The sequence below is a fragment of the Acipenser ruthenus genome, chromosome 4 (genome assembly GCF_902713425.1).
Source record: "Acipenser ruthenus chromosome 4, fAciRut3.2 maternal haplotype, whole genome shotgun sequence".
NCBI classification, from domain to species: Eukaryota; Metazoa; Chordata; class Actinopteri; order Acipenseriformes; family Acipenseridae; genus Acipenser; species Acipenser ruthenus.
In genome coordinates, this window is record NC_081192.1 from 73838372 (window position 1) to 73862632 (window position 24261).

The following is a 24261-nucleotide window of genomic DNA, read 5'->3' on the forward strand; positions in this document are numbered from 1 at the left end:
AAAAAAGATACAAATTTCGGGATCATGCTGTTTCATATGTTTAATGTGACACTCTTTAGAGTGACATTCAGTCTTAGACAAGATTAAGTTGGAATTTGCATAGAATTTTACTTGCATATCTGTTATTCTGCTATCATCAAACTAATTGGTACTTGAAAAATAATACATGACAAAATACCATAAATGTATAACCTGTAGAGGAAGTAGATTCAGTCTCAGAGATAATATGTACAATACAAAACAGCCCTAACCAAATAATACCCATCGCGTAAATCAGTATTATGTAATCCAGCATACTGTCTAATCCGGCACAATTTTCCAGTCCCAAGCGAGGGCAAATTGGAAAATTAAGTGAGCATAGACCTAGGACAGAGACTATGAGAAACTTATTTACACAGAGAGCGCTGAGGGTATGGAAGCGTTTACCTAATCATGTTGTTGATGCAGAATCCTGGGATGAACCAGCTACTAAGAGTCGGACAAGATCCGATGGGCTGAATGGTATCCTCTCATTCGTAAAGTTTCTTAAGCGAGCACATTTGTCTGTGCTTGAGAGAGGCCAAGTAGTGAATGGAGGAGGTAGTTCAGGTCACAATAATAATAATAATAATAAAAATATAATTTCCCCCCCTTCTGCTTTAGTCGCTGTAGTTATGGTATATTGTATTGGTTTGTAAATTAAATTGGTTCTGTTGGTACTGTAATGTATATTGTGAGATAATCTACTGCAATTGAAAGTTCTGATAAGTTAGACCTGATGCAATGGTGTATAATAAACGTTAAACCGCTGAGCCAGGTTAGTTATAACAGACAGTTTTATTGAGCAGGATTAGGGATGCAAGGTAGCAGCGATACAGTTCATTCTATAGTATATATGAGCTGAGGGTCACTGTGCAGGGACAAAAATAGCCTCCTCACCCTCCAGAAAGCCTACATGGTCAGCTCCTGCAAAGACAAGGGGGGAGAGGGAGGGTTAGGGGGAACAAGGGTCTTCTCATAACAAAACTTCCAGTAGTTGTGTTGTGCTGTGGACCAGCTTTGTTTACAGACATCTTTTTTTTTACTTTGATTTAGGAAAAGACCACAGCCCAGATATTCGAAAGGTTTGCACACTGCACAGAGGATCATGCACATCGCAAATGGCCGTTACACGCAAATGCACAAAATGTGCCATATTCGAAATTTATTTTTGCGTGCTACAATCCGTTTTGCGCTGTGCACAAATATAATGTATGCATTGTACAATTTGGCAGGTGTGGCCTACAATTTGTGAGATCCTGCCATGTTTGAAATTATGTGCCAAGCACAAAACCAGTTTTGCGAGGCACAAAATAATGCTTTTAAAAGGCAAGCATTAACTCTGCACTCACTCATCCAATAACTGAAGTGAAATGCAGGCACTTTCCGAGGTACTACAGCAATGAAAAACACCCAGCGATCATACAAGGTTCCGCCCACATCTATATAATGATTATATTCAAAAGAACGATTGTGATAGCACCATCACTAGTTTTAATACATGTTTAAAAAATAAACAGGGAAGCTGCAATCATGATCGTTGTTTTGGACCGAAAGAAAACGAATCACTTCCCCAAGCACGCTTTCTTGGTGCTGAAAGAATAACTCCCAAAACAGAATCACGAGTACAGCACAGTATCATCGTATGTACCGTCAGTGTGTAACATAGACCCAGCCGGCAGATACTAAACAACTAGCAGTGTGGAGTAGTGGTTAGGGCTCTGGACTCTTGACCGGAGGGTCATGGGTTCAATCCCAGGTGGGGGACACTGCTGCTGTACCCTTGAGCAAGGTACTTTACCTAGATTGCTCCAGTAAAAACCCAACTGTATAAATGGGTAATTATATGTAAAAATAATATGATATCTTGTAACAATTGTAAGTCATCCTGGATAAGGGCGTCTGCTAAGAAATTAATAATAAAAATTTCAAATAATACTTCCATACAAAAATAAATATTAGGTTATCAAGTTGTACCATAATGGCATTGACGATATCGTTTTTGTTGTGTCTCAGCGCTCTGACTGCCTTTGCACGGGAGACATTAGCCTGAGCCATCACCAGCTCGATATCACGAATCTCCAGACCCGTCTCATCCACCTGAGAGATAGAAACAGAGGGAGAGAGGGAAGGGGAAAAGGAGAGGAGAGAGAGAGAGAGGGAGGGGGAGAAGGAGAGGGAGAGAGAGGGAGGGGGAGAAGGAGAGGGAGAGAGAGGGAGGGGGAGAAGGAGAGAGAAGCAGAGATTCCAGTTAGAACATTGTTCTCACACAGAGTTTAGAATCCCCACTTTATTGGTTTGGGTGATCTTTCGTTACCTCCTCCTCCTCCTCGCTTTCCTCCTTGATGGTCAGAGTGGGCATGGTCTCAGTGATGAGGGTCGAGTGCTCCATTGGGACCTTGAACTTCTCTGCAGCTGCCTTGTGCACCTGTTGCGATAGGTCCTCTATCTACAGAGACACAGCACAGCACACTCAGAGACAAGATACAAACACACTCACACAAACACACAGGCAGTCTTACACACCCAGTCACAATAATACATTCAAACATACAGTCACACCCAAACACACATACAATCACACACATACACACAGACACATTGTCATGCATACAGTCACACACAGACATGCATATACATGTACATACACAGTCACCAAGATGTACGTACAGTCACACTGAGAAACACACACACAGTTACAACCATGATCACATACATAATCACATGCACATAGTCACACACAGTCACACAGGCACAATCAGACACCCACAGACAGCTGTGAGCGCTCAGGGCCCCTCACCTTGGCCTCTCCAAAGACGATGTAGATGTCAGATGCAGGACTTTTGAAGACGTCAGGCTTGGTGATGACGAACAGGATGTTTTTGGATTTACGAATGGTGATGCGGGTCACGCCGTGAACCTGCCGCAGGCCCAGCTTGGACATGGCCTGAGAAGAGGAGAGTTAAAACACCGCCCTTGAAACCAGCAGTCTGATACAGCTGTTCTGACACTGCTACCCACTCCTCTATGCTCACTCTTAGGATATTTTCTCAGATCACTGCCTTTGATATAGGGCTGCTATACATAAAGACATTGGTATTCATTCAATCAATCATTCAATTCATACAATCAATATTTTGACAAACACACAGTAGGCAGGGTGCATTTTAGGTTTAAATATATGCAAACTTCCCATACTCAGCAGTAATTAAAATACTGTAATTTATTCACAGACTACATGATCATATAACAACATTTGTATGTATATTTCTCTCTAGATATATACAACAGTATTCATAAAACTTGTTCTGTATTTCTACTTGAAAGGTGTAATGCACAATTAAATGTCATTGGATAGTGTGAATGGGAGAGAACGAATCTGAGCTGTAAATCTAACTCCCAACCAGGAAGGGCACTAAGTAAGGTTGGTGGTACACCTTCACAGGGATGGGACGACGCGATGGTAGGACGGAACCGGAAGTCGGCCATCTTGGTGAAAGGGCGTAGCTGTAAGACTGCTGAACAGATCTAATGTCATCAGCTGTGTTGCGTGCAGCGATTGGATAGGGAGGAGTTTAGCAGTACAAAGGGGACGCAGCTACATGAGTACGGCCCCTTACGCTGATACAGTAAGAAGCCTGAGCACTGTTGTTTTATTTTTTGTAGACGATTAATGGTTGGGAGCTGAAGCCTCGGAGCCATCACTACCACCTGGAGCACCTGCTCTGCCACCTCACCTCAACCTGTTTCAGCACCAGCACCTGCACCTGCACTTGAGCACCCCCTCAGCTGTGCAGCCTGGGACTGTAGTTATTGTTTATTATTTTTGAGACTTCCAGCCCACCGTTTAATCCCCGATGCCATTGCTGGTAGAAGGGATAGTTATTTAATTAAACAGGACTCGTTGTAAATTCACCTTCTTTTGTGGACATTGTTATCCTTACCGCACCACTCACATCCTGACAGATAGGAATGTTAAAAACTGTAGATTTATCTGTATATACCAGAATATCACATTTAGAGCAGTGACGAAAATCTATTGCCCCATGCATGACTGTCACCAGTGCTATTGTCACTCAGCATTAACAAGAACTGAATTCACCAAGTTTCAATTAATAAAATAAATAAAATTGTGCCATGTTCTCTTCATAAACATTCCCTATAAAAAAGTTATCACTGTAAATTAGCATTTGCTTTTCCTCTGGTTATACTAAGCATTTACCATTTTTACCATGTTTTGCCATGCTTTTTAATATGCTTTACCATACCTCTATGGGCTTTACAGTGTTTATCTGTGATTTACCAGGCTTTCACTATGCATTATTACACTTTGCTTTGCTTTTATTAGGATTTAAGCATTGTGCCAGATATCTGGGTCTGGTGATAGTCCATGCCTCACCTTGCGTGCCTTTTTCTCACTGCGGCTCTGCTTGGCTTTATTGAAGGACTCGTCTCCTGCCTCCACGGAGTGTGAGAGCTGGGACTGGATGGAGAGAGAGGGGGCACGTCAGGGACAGTCTGGCGACATGCACACAAAGTCTGACAACATTGTATAAGGGCATGCACATGTGAATGCTTCTACTTGTACTATCTGACTTGTACAATGGATGGATGGTGTAATCTATAAACTCCAGTCTTTCCGTTCCAGAACGTGAAGGCTATACATCGTTTCTCAGGCACCTTTTTTAATATTGTTCTCTGTTATATTATATTCGACTTTGAAATTAAATAAATAAATAAATAAAATGATAACATCTGTAATTTCAAAAGTCTTTCAAACAAACAAACACATAAATAAACAAGCAATCAATAAAGAAATACATCGCAGGGAAAGAGAAGTAGAATCTATCACATTGAACTAGCAATTCCTCTATTTCCCCCTGTAAGAAATGAAAGCTCTCAGTATTGTTTGTGTCTACAAGCAGTAGGCAGGCTACACAGAGCCCAGCCATACAGGGACTGTGTGCTGTCCATGGTGCTGATAATTCGGTACAGTGTACTTCAGTATAATTAGTATACAATGTCTGTCATTGCACTGTTCATGGTGCTGAAATATCTGAAAGACGTAACCCTATGTTGCAATGTATCACATTGTCTAGCGTATTGTTGGCACTCCAATATTTTAATAGTGTTTATTTTAATAAGATGCAATAACAGTGGATGTTTCTATTGCAAAACATCATCATTTGAGTATTCAATACCCCAGCACTCACCTGGGACTGTGTGGGGCGAGGAGGTTGTATCTCAGGTTCTTCTAGATCAGGCACAGATCCATCACTGTCTGAATCATTGCAGGAGCCTGCTGGGTGAACGAATCAATCCAACACATTTATATGGTATGCCAGTCACTGTTTTCTCCTTAGATAACTCTTTCACTGTAGTTATTCTGTGCAAAGCACATTTGCCTTAGTCTCACATTCATTGTTTCGAATACCCCAGCTGACTGTGTGTGCTTTTCGAAAACTTCTTTAAAGCTAAAGTTTGTCTGCCCAAGGATAAGAGAAGCAGCTCTGCAGGATGATAGATGTACAATTAGACATTTTTTTTAATAAATGTTTTTTATGTTGACATTGAGAAAGACATTCTTGTTAAGTTATTTTTAGCACTACTGAATACTGTAAACCCCTTTACGTCTGATGAAAGACAAACACATAGACTGTATACAGTACAGAAAACATTAAAGTGATTAAATTAATATACAATAACTGAATTAAAATGTACTCGCCTGCAAATAAAAGGGGGATTATAATATCTTATGATAAGCATGTGCATAAATACAAAAAGCTAATGAGAGGGAATAGGGGACCTGAACAAAATAAAACCTAAGACAGCAACATATAATTATTTAAAGAATGGGAAATGTGATTAATGAAATCTCCCCCTTGCTCTATCCTGTAGACACATTGACAATTTACCTTTGTGGTTGAAGGAGACATCCCACCGAGTCTGTCTGGCAGAGCCTCTGTCACTCTTGTGCTGCTCCACACTGGCAGGTAGTTTCTGCGGCAGGACCTGGGGGCTGTCCCTGCAGAGGAACTGGTGGTCTGCCTCACTGGACGAGCTTGACTCGGTCTGGGTGGATCCCAGGCGCTTCTCCATGCGGCACTCCAGAGGAATCTTTGATTGGGTGTGGCCATGTGGCTCCTCTGTGCAATAGTCTGTTTGGTCCAAACTTTCCATCTTTGCACTGGCTGAGAAGAAACAGATTTACTGGATTAGAAACAAAATGGAGATATCAGGCTTCTGCCATTGATGATAGTCATTCACAAACCACAAATTTTACAGAATCCTTCAGAATAAAAATATAAGGTGTCAATTGACATTTTTGCTGTCATCAAAAATAATGAATGCATTAATTATGATATGAAATAACATGCTTGCATATGCATCTTCTCTTATCTACATTTACATTGCTAAAAACAGTTTATACAAGGCTCTTTATTAAAAATAAATGTACCAGTCTCTATCAAAAATGTCCAAGCCTTTGCAAAAGAGAGAGGTTTTTTTTACCTATTTTCATCTGAAATGTGGTCCAGCCTATAATGTTAAAATACTGACTTTATCCATGACTTTACATCCCAAAGATACATTTGTGTAAATAATGAATTCATTTTACTACAATATGAGGCTGTCTCTTTAAGATACTGTAGTGCTGACTCTAGTTAACTTCAGTAGCTTTACACAGTCACACAGTTTTTAGCATTCACAGCAAATAGTCAAGTGTGCTGTTTTCCTGTCCATCCACCAATATTACCCCTAATATTTACACAGAAAACAGGGAAATTATTTGCATCAATGTACACCAATCGTGTATTTTTATGTATGTAAACACATTTTGAACATCTTATGTTGCATTCATATAAAAAACTCAGACATACAGCAAACCAGACATACAGACAGACAGACAGACAGACAGATACCTTTTGACTTGTTTTGTGAGTTCACTGATTCCTGCAGATGATGCTCCAGATCTTCAGGCAGGTGTGTCTCTTGGACGGTATCTAAAGCAGACTCCCTTAGTTCTGACCCTGAGTCCACGGATGGATGTGATTGGTTAGGCGAAGCTGCCAGGGTATCAGGAGGTGAAGGAGTGTGGGAGGGAGCAGTGTGGGTGAGTGCAGTGAGAGAGCACTGGAGTTCCTGTATTGGGGTGCAAAAATCTGCTGGGAAATGAAGAGGCAATGCTCTAGGTAATTCATCTGATCCTTCATCAGCACTTTGGCTCTCCTCTATGTGGATCTGGTGTGCAGAGCTGAAGTTATCCTGCTTCTCTGCTGTTGCAGTGGCACTATCTGCATTGAATGAACTCTGGATCGCTTCCTCTAGATGAGGGATTTCTTGAACATCTCCTTCGTCCAGATTCCACTTTACTTCTCTGTTGCCATGTGCCTGTTTTTTAGAAATGTCAGCTCTGAATAAGATGTCAGGTTTATTATGCTGAGCAAGCTCTGAGGTTCCCTTGTTTGGTGATTCTTCATTGTAAGATGTCTCTTCTAAAGTCTTTGAAATCTTTTCTACCCCACCCTGCTGCTCAGTAACATAGCCACCATCAAATGGTTCAACCTTGCCACACCTCTCACGAGAGAAGTGGTCATTCTGGTCTTCACTGGTTGACAACTGGTAAATTACAGAGTAGTTTATTCCTGCAGATTCAGATAGTTCCCTGTCTAGGGCAACTTCTCTATCTGCTGCTACTTCCTCTGACTCTTGCAGAACCATAGAGTCCTCTCGATCCTGATCTTTTCTCTCCAGGTGGGTTTCTGCATCCAAAATGCTGCTTGAAGTGCTGGGAACTGTGTCTATGGAATCGCTTTGAAGACCTGGGTCTTCCTCACTCTGATATTTCACTGCTTCACTAGTGTTTCCGTTATCCTCTTCCTTGAGGGAAGCATCACTCTTTCCTTGCTGTGTATAAGGCTCCTCTTCAAAGCAAGTTTCACGTGTTTTCATGAACACAATGTTATCCTTTGATTGTTCATAATTTTTGTAAGAAGTTTCACTCTTTCCTTGTTCAATGTCTTCATTCTCAAGGGGAGAATCACTTTTAGTTTGTTCTTTGTCTTGTTTCCCATAGGGAGTGTCACTCTTAAGTTTTTCATTATCAGCTTTCTCCAGTTGAGCAATATTCTTCGCTTGGTCATTTTCCTGCTCGTCAAAACTAGAGTCACTCTTTGCTTGTTTATTGTCCACTGTCTCAAGGTAAGTTTCACTTTTTGCATTTTCGGGATCTTGTTTCGTTAAGGGATTTTCATTCTTTGGGTTCTCTTTTTCCTCTTGTTCAAAGCAAACAGCAGCCTGTGATTGTTCCTGTATCTTCTCCTCAAATATAGGACCACTCTTTGTTTCTTTTGTATCTCCTGTCTCCTGATTAGAGTCTCCTTTTGCTGGTCCACAATCTTGTTTGTCAAGAGGAGTTTCGCTCTTTGGTTTTTCTGTATCCTCTCTCACAAAGTCAGAACTGCTGTTTGTTTGTTCAATGTCTTGTTCCAGAAGGAGGGCAACACTCTTTACTAGTTTAATATCCTTTTTCTCAAAACCAGAGTCACTCTTTTGTATGCTGCTCTCCCCTGTGTCTATGCTTTCAGAAACAGGCGTTTTTACAGCAGATTCATCAGTTTTATTATCACATGGGTTTTGCCTGGGTTTGAAAGAGCCAAAAGAACCCCCAGCCAAAGTGAAGGATGCTTCTGATTTAACAGATTTAATAGATTCTTCAGTGTTTAGTGGATATAACTGATCATCTTTATTGACATATGCTTCTATTGGAGCCTCAGTTAGGTCGGGTTGATCAACCACAGCCTCCTTAAGGGAGCATCTTCCAGCTGATTGCTTGGCATCTGGTATTTGCTCTTGACGTGCATCTGCTGCAATGTTATGTCCAGCTGCTTGTGTGTCAGAAAGGTCTGACTCAGAACAGCTTTGCTTTGGAGGAAATTCAGAAAAGACTGTTTTATTTTCTTCCAGTTCCTGGGCTGTTTCTAAAGCCTGTGATGGCTGCGTTTCAGGACTAATTTCACCATCCCTGCCTGCAACTTCAAGAGGTTCTGGTACAAGATCAATAACCTTCATCACAGATTCCTTCTGGCTAACTAGTAGCTGGTTCTCCTGCCCTGAAGTGGGAGAGGCTTCATCTTCTTTGTTTTCATCCCTTGAAAGAATATAAAATCCTGTGCTTTCAGGACCAGCTGAAGCTTTGCTCAGTGCACAGCTGTATTCTGAACTGACATTTTTGCATTTCTCCTCTTCAGCTTTCTTAACTTCTGTCGCTTGCAGTGCCTTGCAGCGAGATGCACCTTGAACACCATGAATGTTGTCTTCTTCATCCTCTAGAAAATGGGAGCTTCCATCTTCCCCTCCTCCTGCTTCAGATATCTCCTCAATAGATTTCCAGTTAGACAGAATGGACTGCATGGCACATGTTTCGGAATTTGAATTATCGGGTACCACCTCTTCTTCTTGAAGTTCATTATAATCAACACTATGGTCAGTGTTTCCCTCCTGATGTGTGGCAGCATCAATGGAACCAAAGTTTGGAGACTCTGTAGGCTCTGTATGTGTCTGATAGGTCATCTCACATGTCAACAAGCTCTCTGTCTCGTACTCACAACTCTGTTCAGCGGGGAGTGGGATTGCAGACTCCCACGAGTCCAGAGAAGCACCTTTTCCTGAGAGATTGGTTTCAGAGTTTTCTTTCTTTGGCGAAATTACTACCATGCTATAGGCATCATAGGATACATAGTGGTGGCCCAAACTGGTTTCATCAGTGCAAGGCTGGTTTTCAGCCAGGTTGTCCTGGATCAGAGAAGCTTCTGGGGTCAGGTTATCAGATGCTATGACAGTCAGGTTATTAGTGATATTGGAAGGAATTTCTGACATTACAGTGACCGGTATGTTGCTTGATCTCTGATCATCTTTGGGGTGTGATAACAGAGGTACTCCTTTATTGAGGTCATTTGTAGCAGTTTCATCCAGGTTTATTTTCAATTCAGTGCCCTCTGTGCTATTGGCATTTTGCTGATCAAAATTTTTTACTTCTAAAGTGTTTACTTCCTCAATGGCTATCTCTTCGCAACAGGCAGCAACTTCATTTTCTAACACCTGGCATTCTGTTCCAGAAACAGGAGGTTCCCTGCTTTCTAGAGCTTGGACCAACTCTTCTGAAGGCAACTTCATTTCACTGTGTTCTGTTAAAATTGATTGATGTGTTTTAACCTGAAAAGGGTTTTTGGTCACCTGAATGCAAGCTGCATCTGCTAACCTCTCTGGAGCTTCAGCACTGGAGACACAGACTTCTGCACATTTTTCTCCAGTCTCCATCTCCAAAGATGATGTTTGTGCTTCTTCTTCCCTGTCGCCTGTGCCATCTTCTTGATCTTCATTGTTCATGATTGGCTTCACTGTCGCAGAACCAGGCTCTATCCCCTGGCCTATTTCTTCTACTTTCTTGGGAGATAAGGCATCACCAGGGACCAAATTAGGAGCTGTGCAGGTCTCTTTCTGTTCGTCTCCATTGTCAGAGAAGCCAGAGGAGATCTCCATCTCACTCTCGCTCTCACTTCTACTCCTCGAGTTTAAGGAGTCCTCTTTGGGTGCCTTTGAATCTGCAGGGTTGTTGGGGCCGGGGACATTTTCTTCTATCACAGCATGTCTCTCAGTGCTGTGCAGTCTTTCATCCTCTTCCTCGTTGTAGGATGCAGAGTCTGACGATTCCTCAGTGTCATCCTGGTACACAAAGGATGCTGATGCGTCTTCCTTATTGATGTCCTCATTGCATTTCTCCTCATCTTCCCCTTCATCCTCCCCCTCGTCTACATCACCCTCCTCTTCTCCTGCGGCGTAGGCATCCATGTCATTCCCTGGCTCTCCTGATGTAGGGAACAATGTAATCTCCATGGAATCTACCTGAAAGACCAAGTTGGCGTGGAAGGGCAGCAATGAGGCAGGGATCATATAATCACTTCCAATGATCTCCTCTACACAGAAGCCAGGGAATTCTGAGGCAGAGGACAAAGTCTCCCCACGGGGGCTGTTGTTTTCTGTATCAGAAATCTCAGAGGAGCAGGTGGCTGGGGTCAAGCTTCTGGCATCAATGGTGGCTAATCGATGGCTAAAGGGGCAAGGAGAGGACAACTCTAGAGAAATGTCTTCTTCTGTACTAAGAGGTGCATTAAGGGCAGCGAAATGTTCAGCAACACAAGCCTCCAAGTCCAAGTCTTGGTCCTCGTCCACAGTGAGTTCCTTTGGCTCCAGTTCCTCTGGTGTCTCCAGAGAACCTTCTGATTCGTCTTCAGAGGAACTCCTGCTGCTACTGCTCCTCTGGGGAGAATTTCTGTCTCTTTCTGTCACCCAGCTAGGACGGCAGGTTTCCCTTTTTATTCTGTCCACCTCCCGGCTACTTCTGTGGCTGCTCACAACTTCCTCCATGAAGCCAATGTTCTCCACCAGCTGCGGCTCACCAGGTTTGAAGAGATCAAGGGGGTCCTTGTCCATGTTGGGTCTCTCTTCATCACCAATCTCCGATAGAGATTCAACGTAACAGGTGGGGGCCTCCATCAGCTCTCCCTCAGCAATGAGGTTTGGAGAGCAGGAAGGAGAGGTGTTAGAGTTGCAAGATGAAGTCCGACTGCTGCCCTCGGCTGTGATGTAGGATCCAGAGGGGGAGGTGGGTGGAGAGCAGAGACCCTCACTTTCAGAGAGGTCTGGGGGCTCCTCTGCAGGGGGGCTGGGGCTGGTGGAACAGTAGCTGTGGTTCTTAAGGTGTGAGTAGTAGACCATCTTGATGGGGGTGGACGGAGCAGTAAAGTAGAGGTCAGGCTCCAGGCTTTGAGTAACACCCATCCGCTGTGGTTCAGCTTCCTGGGACCCGCTTGTGCGGCAAGGTTCTGAAAACAACAAGGAAGGCACTTCACCCTGAGTTTGTGGTGATTCTGATTGGGCAGTCTCCCCTTCATCTTCTGGAAGGGATGCAGTAATGTCTAGGCTATCTGTCTCTGCAGAGTCTGGGGCTTTAGATTCCTGAACCAGGCCAGACAACTCCTGTGGGATTTCCTTTACCAGTCCCTCATCATGTGCTGGGAGACACTTCTCTGAAGCAGAGTCACGCTCTTGGCCTGTGTCGAGCTGTGTGTCTTCTTCCTCTTCCTCTTTCTTTCGGCTCTCACTTGCCTTGTTGCTTGTTGCTGTGGCCCCCAGGGAGCACTCGTTGGCTGCAGACCCTTCATCTTCAGTCTTTTTTGCTTTTTCTCCCAAACCGCCAATCCGGCCATCCACTTGTGCTTCTATGTTTCTCAGCAAGGCTTCCTGTCCCATCACCACTCTAGCGTCTAGAGTCTCTGGCTCCTTGTAGTCACTTTCCACCTCTGTGCCAATGAGCACTTTGATGCGCTCCATCTTGACCGACTGGTACCCATGCTTGCAGGGTCCCTGTGTGTACTTGTTCACTGAGCATGCTGCTCCAGGGCTGGGCCTCACATCAGTGCCACAGTCATTGCTCGCTCCTTCTGGCTGGGGTCGGTCTCCTGAGCTACTTTGCTGTCTCCTGGGGAGCCTCGGGCCAAAGGGGGAGGTACATTCAGGGCTGTCTGACGGGGAGAGCTGGGAAGGAGTGAGAGGTGAGGGGGTTGAAGCGCAGTCGCTGGGGGTTGAAGCGGAGGAAATGGAGGTGTGGCAGGACTTGTCTACAAGGATGAAAACAGAGGGAAGTAAGAGAGATGTGACAAAAGAAACAGAAGAAAAAAATAGGCTTTAAAACAATTAATTTGTGTGGCAGGGCAGAAGCCCTGTTGCTCTAAATAGTGTGTGTGTGGGAATGTAAGGTTGGCAGGGATTGGGTTAAATCTGTCCCTGCAAGCAATCACAGGTGTCGCCATTCTCCAGTCAGTTAATTGGTGCTAATTGGGGAATGGCCACATGTATAATAGGAACCAGAAATCCATTGTCTGGTGGGGGAGTTTGGGGTGTGATTTTTAGAACTTGGTAGTGAAGGCAATTGCAACGCCATAGCTATACAGGCGGGCGCTAAGCGAAACCATGCTTGCTGACATCAAGCAAGAGAGCGTCCGCTCCACGGAGAGAACTAATACACGAAACCCTCACCTCCCAGACGTGCTTGTGAAGGCTATGCCCAGCCGGGATCGTCAGAAAGAGACGGTCACCATGAAGATGCCAGGATTTCGGAAGCCCAAAAGTAGGTCAGTTTAGGGGATTTAATCCCAAACTAAGTACAGTGAGGGTTAGTAGTGTAGTAGGTTCCTGGAGCGGGATGTTCCTTTTACACATGTGGCCACTCCCCATTTAGCACCAAATACCTAACTGAGGAATGGCCACACATGGCACGGACAGATGTAACCCCATCCCTGCCAATCTTACATTCCCACACACACACTATTTACAGCAGCAGGGCTTCTGTCCTGCCACAACAATACTGCCTCCAGTCCCTCAGCTTTAACCATTATTCCACATTGTCTCCATGTCCCTAAGTTTTAACTACTAAATCGCACTGTGTCCCAGTGCCTCAGCTCTAATTACAAAGGCATACTTCACTCATTACTCTGAATCTGAATCACAGATATTGTTTTCTTTCCATCATTATTTTCACAATCAGCTCTTGAGGGGAATTACATAACAGAAAGAAAAACAACTTTCTGTATATCTTGGGTGGTGGCATCCAGAACCTTACTACCTCCCATTTCTCCTCCCTGCTGTGTCTTCCAATATGTGCAATAACTAAATGTCAGTGCATTAAAGGACTGAGCATCACAGGGAACAGGCCCAAAAAAAACACACTATTTTTATTATCTTGTCTTGGAGTTAATTATAAGCTGGTTTAGGAAGGTCAAAAGATTTAGTGTCCACTGCAAGCTTGATGGTAGACGTTATGAGAGAGAGAGAGAGAGAGAGAGAGAGAGAGAGAGAGAGAGAGAGAGAGAGAGAGACCGACCGACCCAAAACCCTTTACCCTGGGTACCCTTTTTTTTTTAAATAAATTTAGTCGTTGCCAATTGTTTTTATTATTTTCTCCCAATTTGGAATCGCCAATTATTTTATTAAGCTCAGCTCACCACTACCACCCCTGCGCTGACTCGGGAGGGCGAAGATGAACACACACAAATAACCAAACAAATAACTAAACTATTGTGAGCGGTGTACCCCAGAAAACAGAACAGAAACATAAAAAAAGAAAACGTTTTCGTAAAAGTTGCAACACAGAACAGCGACATTGTCTTTTTATAACTGCAGGAATAATTAAACAAGTGCAGAAATTGACACACACATACATACAAATAATTATAATAAACTTTCCTTTACCAAAGTCCAAAGTTGATGGTGCCGCTCGTTTCTAGAAGCGAATATGTCAGCCTCACCAAGTTGGATGGGATATTTGTTTTGAAGATGTTTTAGCAAAGCATTTGTGCTTCCTCCTTGAATGAAATATTTCATTGGCAGATTTTGCAAATTCCGTTTTTTCTTGCTTTGGTAAAGAAATTCCACACAATGCTGCTTTGCTTGGATGTTTTAAAACAACAACAGCGGAATACGGCCACTAGTCGCAAAGAATCCCACAGCATGTAGCACATTCAACATTAATAACTGTATCCAAACGGAGATTATTATTATTATTATTATTATTATTATTATTATTATTATTATTATTATTATTATTATTATTATTATTATTATTATTATTATTATTATTATTAGTTTGATGTTTCCATTACTTAAAAAGGCTAGACACATCTACAGATCTGAAGGGACTAAATGTATGTGTACTATATAGTATTTAAATATGTATCATGCACTTAAAACATTTTTTAAAATTATTACCCGAAAAAGTCCCGGGTACCCATGCCGACCTCTTTTTTTATTTCATGTGCCCAATTATTTTACCCCCGATTTTCTCCACAATTTGAAATGTCCATTATTTTTCCTCTCAGTGCAGCAATTCCCCACGCAGCTCTGGAGAACTGAAGGTTCAGTGAGCGTCCTTCGACACTACGATGGTCCTCTTTTACACCCTTGAACTCAAGAGCGGATGTCGGCGAGCTATCGACCTCTGGAGAACAAAGGCCAGCCCTGCAGGTGCCCAGCCAGCAGGGAAGTGAGAGGAGGAGAAACATAAAGAGTAAAAGAACTATAAAAAACTAAACCAGATGGCTGGGCAAAGTACCAGGCAGTAATTCAGTCTGGAGAGTCATCTGCAGTCCTCAAGCTGTCATTTCACCTCCTGTCTTCTCTCTCTCTTGCAGTTTAGGAGCCCCTTAAGGGGTTACTGCACCAAATTATTTTCAATGAACTCTTTGATTCTGCCATTGAGGAATGACCAAGAAAACTAAGAGGTCACTTCTCAAGGGCTGAATAGAATTGGCAGTTCATAGCATTGCCATTCAGTAATCAGTCAGAAAAACTTCCAGAAATCTCTAAAAAAACGGAGTCCGTTATAACCTACCTGAGACATCAACAGAAGCTGGAAGTAATATCTCTATGCACCACAAAGAAAATAATTCCTTTCCCCCCCATCAAAAATAAAAATACTTCTGAAATAAAATCCTCGTTCCATAACTTCATTGATGTGGGTCAGGTATTATTGCTTAATGATTGGTTCCTCCACGGTGGTTCATTGTAAACCATGCTGTACGAGGCCACAGACAAGTCATCACAACAACGAGCAGTGCTGTGTTTCACTGCACAAGCCCATACTTTTTCCAGCCTGACAAAATCATGAAGCAAATCCTTAAAATTGTTTTGTAAAATGTATTTTACTGTGCATCGTAGAACAAATAGTCAGTGCTTCGTAACATGTTGTGTTCAGCAGCTTGCTACTGCAGAAACTAAACATCTCACTTCTTGTCTTTCCGCATTACAAACTAAAAATAACAACAAAATCAGATAGTTTCTTTATGAAATGAATGCTAAAAAAAAGAGTTCAGCAACACACGTAGAGCTGTTCTACTTTCTACTGCTAAACGACTGTATGGTAAACTTGTATTAGGGTTTCTGCAGTATACTGTACAACCCAGAAAATCTATCTGAATTGCATTTGAAGCTACTTCTTAAAATGGGAAGGGAGTGACATGAAAATGATGATGAACCGTCAGGATGGGACTTTAGAGAGTTCCACTTCCACAGTCATCAAATATCCATAATATAGATTCATAAAGAACGCATTTCAACCGATGAGTGTGAAGAATGATTGTTACTGCTGCTGTATAATTAATCACTCAATCACTCATGTAGACGCAAATGATATATTTCATGCAGGGGTTTTACTCCAAGCAGAATAATAATACTCAGATATATATATTTTTTTAATTAAATAAGAAAAAAAAGAACAAAAACACAATGTGGCTTATATTTTTTGGTATTTATGAATTCATAATTTTTCATACAATTAAAAAATGAAAATCCGTCTGTGTACTCTATGGTAGCTTTGTAATACTGAGTGATGTTTCCTGTGATATTGCTCAATGCAATGCATGACAGTCACATGCAGCCTGTGTGTGGATAATGCCTTCTCAACACTCATCACTGTGGGGATGTAGTGTTCAAAGGAGCTGGATCTCATGTAAGCCATTGATTTGCTTACAATGCCTTTGAAAATAGCAAGGAAATTATCTTTAAATTGATCAATAGCACGTCTCTAGTGGCCAGTAGCAGACTTTCGGCTCGGCTTTTTTGACAACACATTCTCTGTTCTTAACAAAATGTACTGTGGAGTATAGAAAGAGTGTTCAAGCATAGGCAGGCTTGGTAAAGCAGATAGAGGCATGGTGAAGCACAGAGAGAGCTCTGTAAATGCAAATTGCAGACATGGGGAAAGCACTGTAAACTGCATAATTGCTTTGCACTAAACAAGCAGGGAAGCAGCGTGAGCAAGCAGAGTCCCACCCCATCCTCCAGTGCAGCACTGTACACACAGTCATATTTATAAACCCTTTACTGTAATGCTCACTTTGTACCCTTTTTTGTAAAACAAAGAAAAAAACTGCTAATGCTATAGAGCAAGCAATAACCAAGTAAGGTGCCTAATGTAGTTCTTAAATAATCCTTATTTAACATCAATATTTTGCTTTCTTAATGGAAAAAAAACTGTTGTGAATATGAATTCGTCATGAAAGGGGATAAGGAGAAACTGCTAATCTTTTTTGAGGAGAAGAAAGAGAGTATATTGCAGCATCCCACCTCATTGGAAGTGCGGATTAGAGGCCTCAATACATCTGCTGGGGTGGGGGGAGCATAGCAGAGAGAGCTGCACAATTAGACCCATGGCCCTAAGGGGATATGGGGAAGGGTTTTGGAAAGTTATGTGTTAGTCTCTAGCTAAGTCTTGTTGCAAGTGTGGGGTTGAGGAGAGAGTGGAGAGAAAAGTGAGAGAGAGAGCAGAGAGGAGAGAAGAAAGAGGAAGGGGGAGAAAAGAGGAGAAAGGAGAGGATATAGGAGAGATGGGGAGAGAGGAGAGGAGAAGAGAGGAGAGAGGAGAGAAGAAATAGGAGATTAGCTCAGGGTCACCAGCTTTCAATGGGATCAGGGAACCTGTCAGCTCACATGAGAAAGCAGAAAAGAGAGATGGGGAGGAGACAGGGAGGGAGCAGTGCACCATGAACAGTTAGTGGGGGGGGGACTAGGGGGAGGGAGACAGAGTAGAGGGTAGAAATGGAGAGAAAGAGCAGGGGGAGATTTGGTAGACTAAAAAACAGGAGGGAGAGGGATTTAGTGAGTGGGGGTGTATAGGGGGAGAGAAGAAGAGAGCAAGAGTGGGAGGCAGTGGGGGGTGTCAAGGAGCATGGGGTAGCAGGGGAGAGGGAAGATGAGAATACCAGCAATAGGTGATGAAGAGCGAAAGGGATGCTAGAAAATGAAAAGAGATGGGGAGAGGCGTGTGAGAAAGAGTGAAAGAGGAAACAGAAAAGGGTGATCTAGAAAGAGAGGAGAGAGAGAGAGGAGAGAGAGTGCTGCACTGCTAATACTGCACTGTGGAAGGTGATGCAAGATAATTAACGTCACCACGTGTTGCTACAACTGTTTAAATAAAGTACCTGTCATTTTTCTTTTCATTGTTAACATGCTGACAACTTTTTACACACATAACTTTAAAGTCTGTTTCAAAGCTCTTTTTAAAATGGCCGCTCTAGTGCACTGATAATGTAAGGATTATTGCCCACATTGTTAAACAATAATGATCCATGGTACAGAACAGAAAAGCTAGAGCACTTCTTGTTATGTTTTTTTGTACCCTTTAGTAATTTAGAGGACAGATCTCAAACTTAAGTGCACTAGAGATGCCATTTTGAAAAGAGCTTTGAAACAGACTTTAAAGTTATAAGTGTAAAAAGTTGTCAGCATGTTAACAATGAAAAGAAAAATGACAGGTACTTTATTTAAACAGTTGTAGCAACACATGGTGACGTGTAATGCTGTATTTTTCGGAACCCTGATACTCTTTAAACGCAGCTCAGGCCTAGAGATATAAAATTGTTTAGGGACGGAATACAAATTGTGCTTTACACATCACTAACATAATTTGTTCATTTAAACTAATTTTGCATGTTAGGGAGAATGTAATTGTTCCCTTGGTTATCTCCTGGGGGTGGGGGATGGGTAGCTTTAACAACAGTTGGGGCACAAGGGACCAGTGTTGGAGCTGCCCTCAGCATGATGACAGCAGCTGCCATTAAGCAGGCCATATCGCATCACAGAAGGCATTGCTTAGCAACTAGCAGCAGTTAAAGATGTCGAACTGGCAGCTGTGGAGCCTGAAGTCTGTAGCAGTAGGTGCATGCAATACAGAATACAACTGCAGAACACAAACAACACAGCAACAGGAACATCGTATATTGATACGTCATAATTCCTGCTTCATAATTCTGCAATACAGTAACTACCAGCTCCATGGAGCCTCACTGTCACACACACATTTTCCAACGAGCCTCAGCTTTGGGATGGGAGGATAGCTAAGTCTGAGAGCAAATGAGAGTGCAAGGTCAGCGGTGTGCCCATCTGTCCACCAGGGACCAGGCTGAGAAAATCCAGTCGAGATTCATATCCACTTATTTCCATGCTAATGCAAACTTGTGTTCAAGATCCAGTTTTAATTAAAAACAGTCATAGCGCCTTGGAAAGTTTTATTGAATGCTCCCTAGGTCTTATTTTTTGGTGTGTTTTGGCATTCGCAAATATGGTAAAAAAGTCACTAATTGTTTGAATGTTGCCAAAAAACTATTAAATAATACAGCCGTTGTATTTGTTAATTGAATGCATCAATGCTTTCTTTCTTTCTTTCTTTCTTTCTTTCTTTCTTTCTTTCTTTCTTTCTTCTACTGTTTTCCTTTCTAAGTGCTGTTGGCAGTCTTTGCTGCTGTTAAGACTGGTCTGTGAAAGGGTCCATTATATAATTCACCCAAGCCACGATGTATTCAGTGTGCACTGCTGCAGCCTGTCCACATTGCTGTATAAATGTGACTCTTATCTGGACCAGCTGTTTCAAGTCAAGTCTGAACAAGAGAGATACTACCTTGACACCACAATATGGGTTTCTTATGCAATCTACAGCTGCATACATGCACAATCCATTCTCTATAGAGATAAATAGATATAGTGTACCATAATACTCAAAATATATCATGCACCATTTAAAAATGTTTTGAAGAATTTCTACATTCTATATACAGCATGTGCAGTACATAGGAGCTGTGCGGTACTCTTTGGTTTAGTATTCTACTAGTATGCTAGAATGCAAGAGGAGTGCATTAAACAAAACGTTTGTGTTGTATGAGATGTAATCCATGGCAGCTTAGTCGTGTGTTATACACAGATTTGAAAATTACGGTTGTTTCAATGTGCAAAAGTCCACATTTTTCCAAAAGCAGTGTTAATCGTGATGTTTAGTTGTCTAAAGAGCAGACTGCAAAATAAAGTTTTTTTTATAAGTTTAACACAGCACTGGTTTAAATGTCTAAACCTGCACATTTCAAACGTCTGTGACAGGAGGGGCTGTTTTTATTGCAGTGATTATATAATATCTGAAGCCATAGCAGAGAAAGCTGCTTTCTTGTTTCAGGCACCACACAGAAACTCTCTCTCTCCTCCCTTATTTGAGGAGTTCATTTTCAGGCAGCAGCAATTGGAATTCAAACTATTGACTGCTGAACTCAGCAGGTTTGGCTGGGAGGCTGGCAGGTAGTGCAGACCACCTCTCCCTAGGTCTTATAAACACAGCTTTGCTCAGTTAATTATAAGAATGCACTGGAATTACTTTTGAAGGTTCTTTATAACTGAGAGCATTTAGTGATGGTTTCACAGACCCTGATTAGCACAATTGTGTCAGCCTGTACAAAGCAATCTTACAGTCTCTAGATTCAGATACTCAATCAATCATGCAGCTGTCTGCATGTACTGGCACTAGTTATTTATAAATACTTTATTGACTATCAAATGACATAACTTTCAATTCAAATAAAGACATATCATTAGTCCAAAGTAAAAACAAACAATTATTTGCTATGTAAAGAAAAGTCTTCAGTACATCTTTATAAATATCTGATGTGACCTTGTTTGGATTTATCACAGCTTCTAGACGACTTTCCCTAGAATGGTCAAGCTTTTTGTACAAGTCAAGGGGAAATTTTTGCCACTTCATCAACAGATCAGTATACCCTGCTCAGCACTTGAAAACGCTTATTTTCACCAACCAATTCAATGCAGCAAATTGGATTTGAATGTCCTTCAAATCCAATATTCCGGGGGACAATGATATTCAGGGGTGTAGGACTAAAATTAACAGAGAGTGTTAATGCTTCTGGTCACCACTGTATAACAACAAGAGTCCCAATATCCCCAGCTACTGGACTGACAGAATAGAGAAGACCCACACACAGCCTCTTCACAGACTTCACCACCCTGACAGAATAGAGGAGACCCATACACACAGCCTCTTCACAGTCTTCACCTCCCTGACAGCAGGTCTCCAGAATCCAATCAAGACTCATAAGGAACCATATGCAAAAGAAGTGGAGAAGACATAAGAACATAAGAAACATTACAAATGAGAGGAGGTGATTGGTCCATTTCCTAGAACCTGACCTCCATTGCAGTGTATTGCTGAGGGATATGTCTCAGCAGACCTGGCCGTGTGTTAAGTGTGTGACCCTCACAAAGCCCCCACCTTGAAACACCATGTTGTTACAACTGGAACTCCAGTGGTTCTGAATGTTCTAGGATAGGGGACCCAACAGAACCAACTTTACATTGCAATGAGAAAGGGACTCACAATAGGTGGGGATGTTGAAATAACACCCCCAGAATGAAACAAAGCATCTCAGATAGGATAGAGAGCTGAACCTGCAACAACAAAGATGTGTCATCTTTACACCACTGCACAGTGCCCAGCAGGCAATAATATGCTCCTTGTGTGCTCTTGTTTTTCACTGTCTAGCGAAGCAAGCTGAAAACAGAGTCCCTCCTGATCCTAACAGGCAACATTATCACCCTCCCAATAGGGCTTCAACTTCTTGTTTAATTGTAGGGGCGATGCTGAAGTTTAGACAGGTTAATGACAGGTAGGAGCAAATCACTTTGCTATATATATATATATATATATATATATATATATATATATATACAGTGGCTCTCAAAAGTATTTTCTGTTTTATACTTGTAATTAATTCAGAACAATTTGTAGATTTATTTTTTACTTTGACATTATGGACTTTTTTGTGTTGCTCAGTGGCAAAAACTCCTAATTAAATCCATTTTGATTCCATGTTGTAACACAATAAAATATGAAAAAGTCCAAGGGGGGTGAATACTTATATACAGCCACTGTATATGTATATACTTAAATAACCAAATTAATTGAAAAACTAAGTTGGTAGCTAATCTATCAGCAACATGAATGAAATGTGATGTCATTGGTGGGGTAGAGGAGATTGCTGTTAATGATAAAATGAGATTGTCTGGTGGTTAATACAGCTAAGAGCCTGGGAAGCAGTGTGGTCTACTGCTTTGAGCTGAGGGACTGGGAGGCAGTATGGCCTCGAGGTTCGAATTCAGGCATTAGACATTTTTGAAATTTTAAAACTCTCCGCTCTGTCATTAATCTAACACTTGGTCCCCGAGGGACATGTCAGGCAATTATGGGATTATTATTATTTCTTTTAAATAAATTACTGCAAATAACTGGTTTCACTGGCTTGTGTCACTGAGGATATTTACAGTAAGATGAACTGAGGTGTTACAGTACATGAGCTGATTGGTCATATCTGTACCATGGCAGCTTGCTTCACACTAAAAGTATCTTGAACCAGGAACGTCTGCCACTGTATTGTCCAATGTGGATCATCATATAGGAAATAGCATGACCTTACCATACATACATACCGTACAATATATTTATATAGAAGGACCATTAAGATTCATGATGTACTATTGTTTTGCACACGTGGCAGGACTTGAAGTGTGAGTGGATTAGACCTGGGCCTCTCCTCATGTAGTCTTGGAGAAGCTGCTTCACAATGTCAGTTTTAAAAACAATCAAATATGTACCTGCAACATGCTACACTGGCCTGGCTATGACAAATCAGAGGCATGGCTTACAATGACCATCTGGACTGCAACACCAGTAAGCGCAAACCCCTTCCTCAGCCACCACCAGAACAACCAGCAACAACCAGGTTGCATGAAGCACTGGTTCTCTTCCAGAGATCTCTTGGACACTCTTCCCCTCTCAACCTCCCAAATGATGAATAAATACATCAAAAAAACAAATAGCAGAACAATGATACTCAGTATGTCAGAAGGTGACGCACATCATCACAGTTCTGCAGTATATGCTGTGTCATGCCCACTGGAACTCACAGACAGCATGTCTACACTTGCTACTCTGGTTTCATGTTCCTTTTTAAAGGAAAAAATCAATAACTGCAGCTCTGTACAGCAAGTTTGTTAATGCTTTCCTGGCCCTCTTCCAGTCTCTCTCCCTTCCTAACCCACCAGAATGCCAGCCCAGCCTTCCCCTGCCTCCCTCTCTTCCTCTGCCTCCCTGTCTTCCCCTGCCTCCCTGTCTTCCCCTGCTTCCCTCTCTTCCCTTGCTTCCCTCTCTTCCCCTGCCCCCCTCTCTTCCCCTGCTTCCCTCTCTTCCCGTGCTTTCCTCTCTTCCCCTGCCTCCCTCTCTTCCCCTGCTTCCCTCTCTTCCCCTGCCTCCCTCTCTTCCCCTGCCTCCCTGTCTTCCCCTGCCTCCCTCTCTTCCCCTGCTTCCCTCTGTTCCCGTGCTTTCCTCTCTTCCCCTGCCTCCCTCTCTTCCCCTGCCGCTCTCTCTTCCCCTGCCTCCCTCTATAGCCTTTCCCTTTCTCACTCTCCCTAGTTTCAAGGCCACTCTATGGCCTGACTCAGCTTGTGAGCCAGGCAGGCAGCAGCTCTGTCCCCTCCCCTCTCTCCCTCACTCACCTGGTCCAGGGATGCATCCTCTCTCAGCTTCCTCCTCCTGCCCTGATCGCCCCGGTGAGGGTGCTGTGCTCTGGGCTGCCTCTCCTGGCATGGTTCCCCCCCACAAAAAAAACCTCAATGGATGAATACAAAATAAAAAGAGTATCTATAAAAAATAGAGCCACAGCAGCAGCAGCAGCACTAGGAGCTGGTCCTTGTTCACTGCCTGCTTCTAGACATTTATAAGGCAAGGTCTCTGTGTCTGTCTCTGTCTTGCTGCCACTGAGTTTCTGCTGCGTTGCTGTCTGTGTGTGGAATCTGAGATGGAGCTGCAGTATTCTTTGTAATTCTCTCTCTCTCTCTCTCTCTCTCTCTCTCTCTCTCTCTGAGCATCTCCCAGGCTGTGCAGGAGAGGCTGAAGGCTGGATCGTGATCTATGATGTCATCAGATTTTTATATATACTGGATGAAGCCGGGTGTGTGCTAAGCACTGCAGAGAGAGAGAGGGGGGGAGGGAGAGAGAGAGAGAGAGAGAGAGAGAGAGAGAGAGAGAGAGAGAGAGAGAGAGAGAGAGAGAGAGATGGGGTGATGTCTTACATTTCCCATCTACAGTATACTGCAGAGCTCCTGCTATGTCTCCCCTGACTCTGGTTATCCACCTCCCTTAACCCTTCCCTCTCCTAGCAACCAGGAGTCGACTACCCTCTTAGGAAGCAGACCAGCTGCTTGCAGTATGCTGCTGTCAGAAGCGGCCTTCTTTGTAGTTAGAGTTTGATTTGCACCCCCACCCCCACTTCCACTCCCCAGCACATGTCCAAGTTCATCACT

The 24261-nt window shown here is 42.7% G+C and overlaps 1 protein-coding gene across 2 annotated transcripts; it reads right to left on the reverse strand.

The window, feature by feature from the left end:
- Window positions 1–797: 797 nt before the first annotated feature.
- On the reverse strand, window positions 798–23804 carry LOC117400427 (nestin-like). Of its 2 annotated transcripts, none has more exons than XM_034000382.3 (9): window positions 23455–23804; window positions 6939–12695; window positions 5934–6209; window positions 5232–5317; window positions 4418–4501; window positions 2819–2965; window positions 2336–2467; window positions 1996–2118; window positions 798–945 (listed from the first exon to the last, which is right to left on the reverse strand). In XM_034000382.3, exons 1-9 carry the CDS (start codon window positions 23543–23545, stop codon window positions 931–933), a joined length of 6711 nt encoding a protein of 2236 aa, XP_033856273.2. In that variant the 5' UTR covers window positions 23546–23804; the 3' UTR covers window positions 798–930. The 2 variants fall into 2 exon arrangements, with proteins under 2 accessions (XP_033856273.2, XP_033856272.2); XM_034000381.3 differs by having other exon boundaries at window positions 5232–5320.
- Between the last annotated feature and the right edge of the window lie 457 nt (window positions 23805–24261).

What these genes read in the sequence shown, in the direction of transcription:
- LOC117400427 (XM_034000381.3), bottom strand. Translation starts at nt 23,545, where the DNA reads ATGCCAGGAGAGGCAGCCCAGAGCACAGCACCCTCACCGGGGCGATCA. An exon ending in CTCGCCCCACACAGTCCCAG is followed by an intron (nt 4,502 to 5,231) that starts GTGAGTGCTGGG and finishes CTCTCCATCCAG; the next exon opens with TCCCAGCTCTCACACTCCGT. An exon ending in AAAGCGAGGAGGAGGAGGAG is followed by an intron (nt 2,119 to 2,335) that starts GTAACGAAAGAT and finishes TCTATCTCTCAG; the next exon opens with GTGGATGAGACGGGTCTGGA.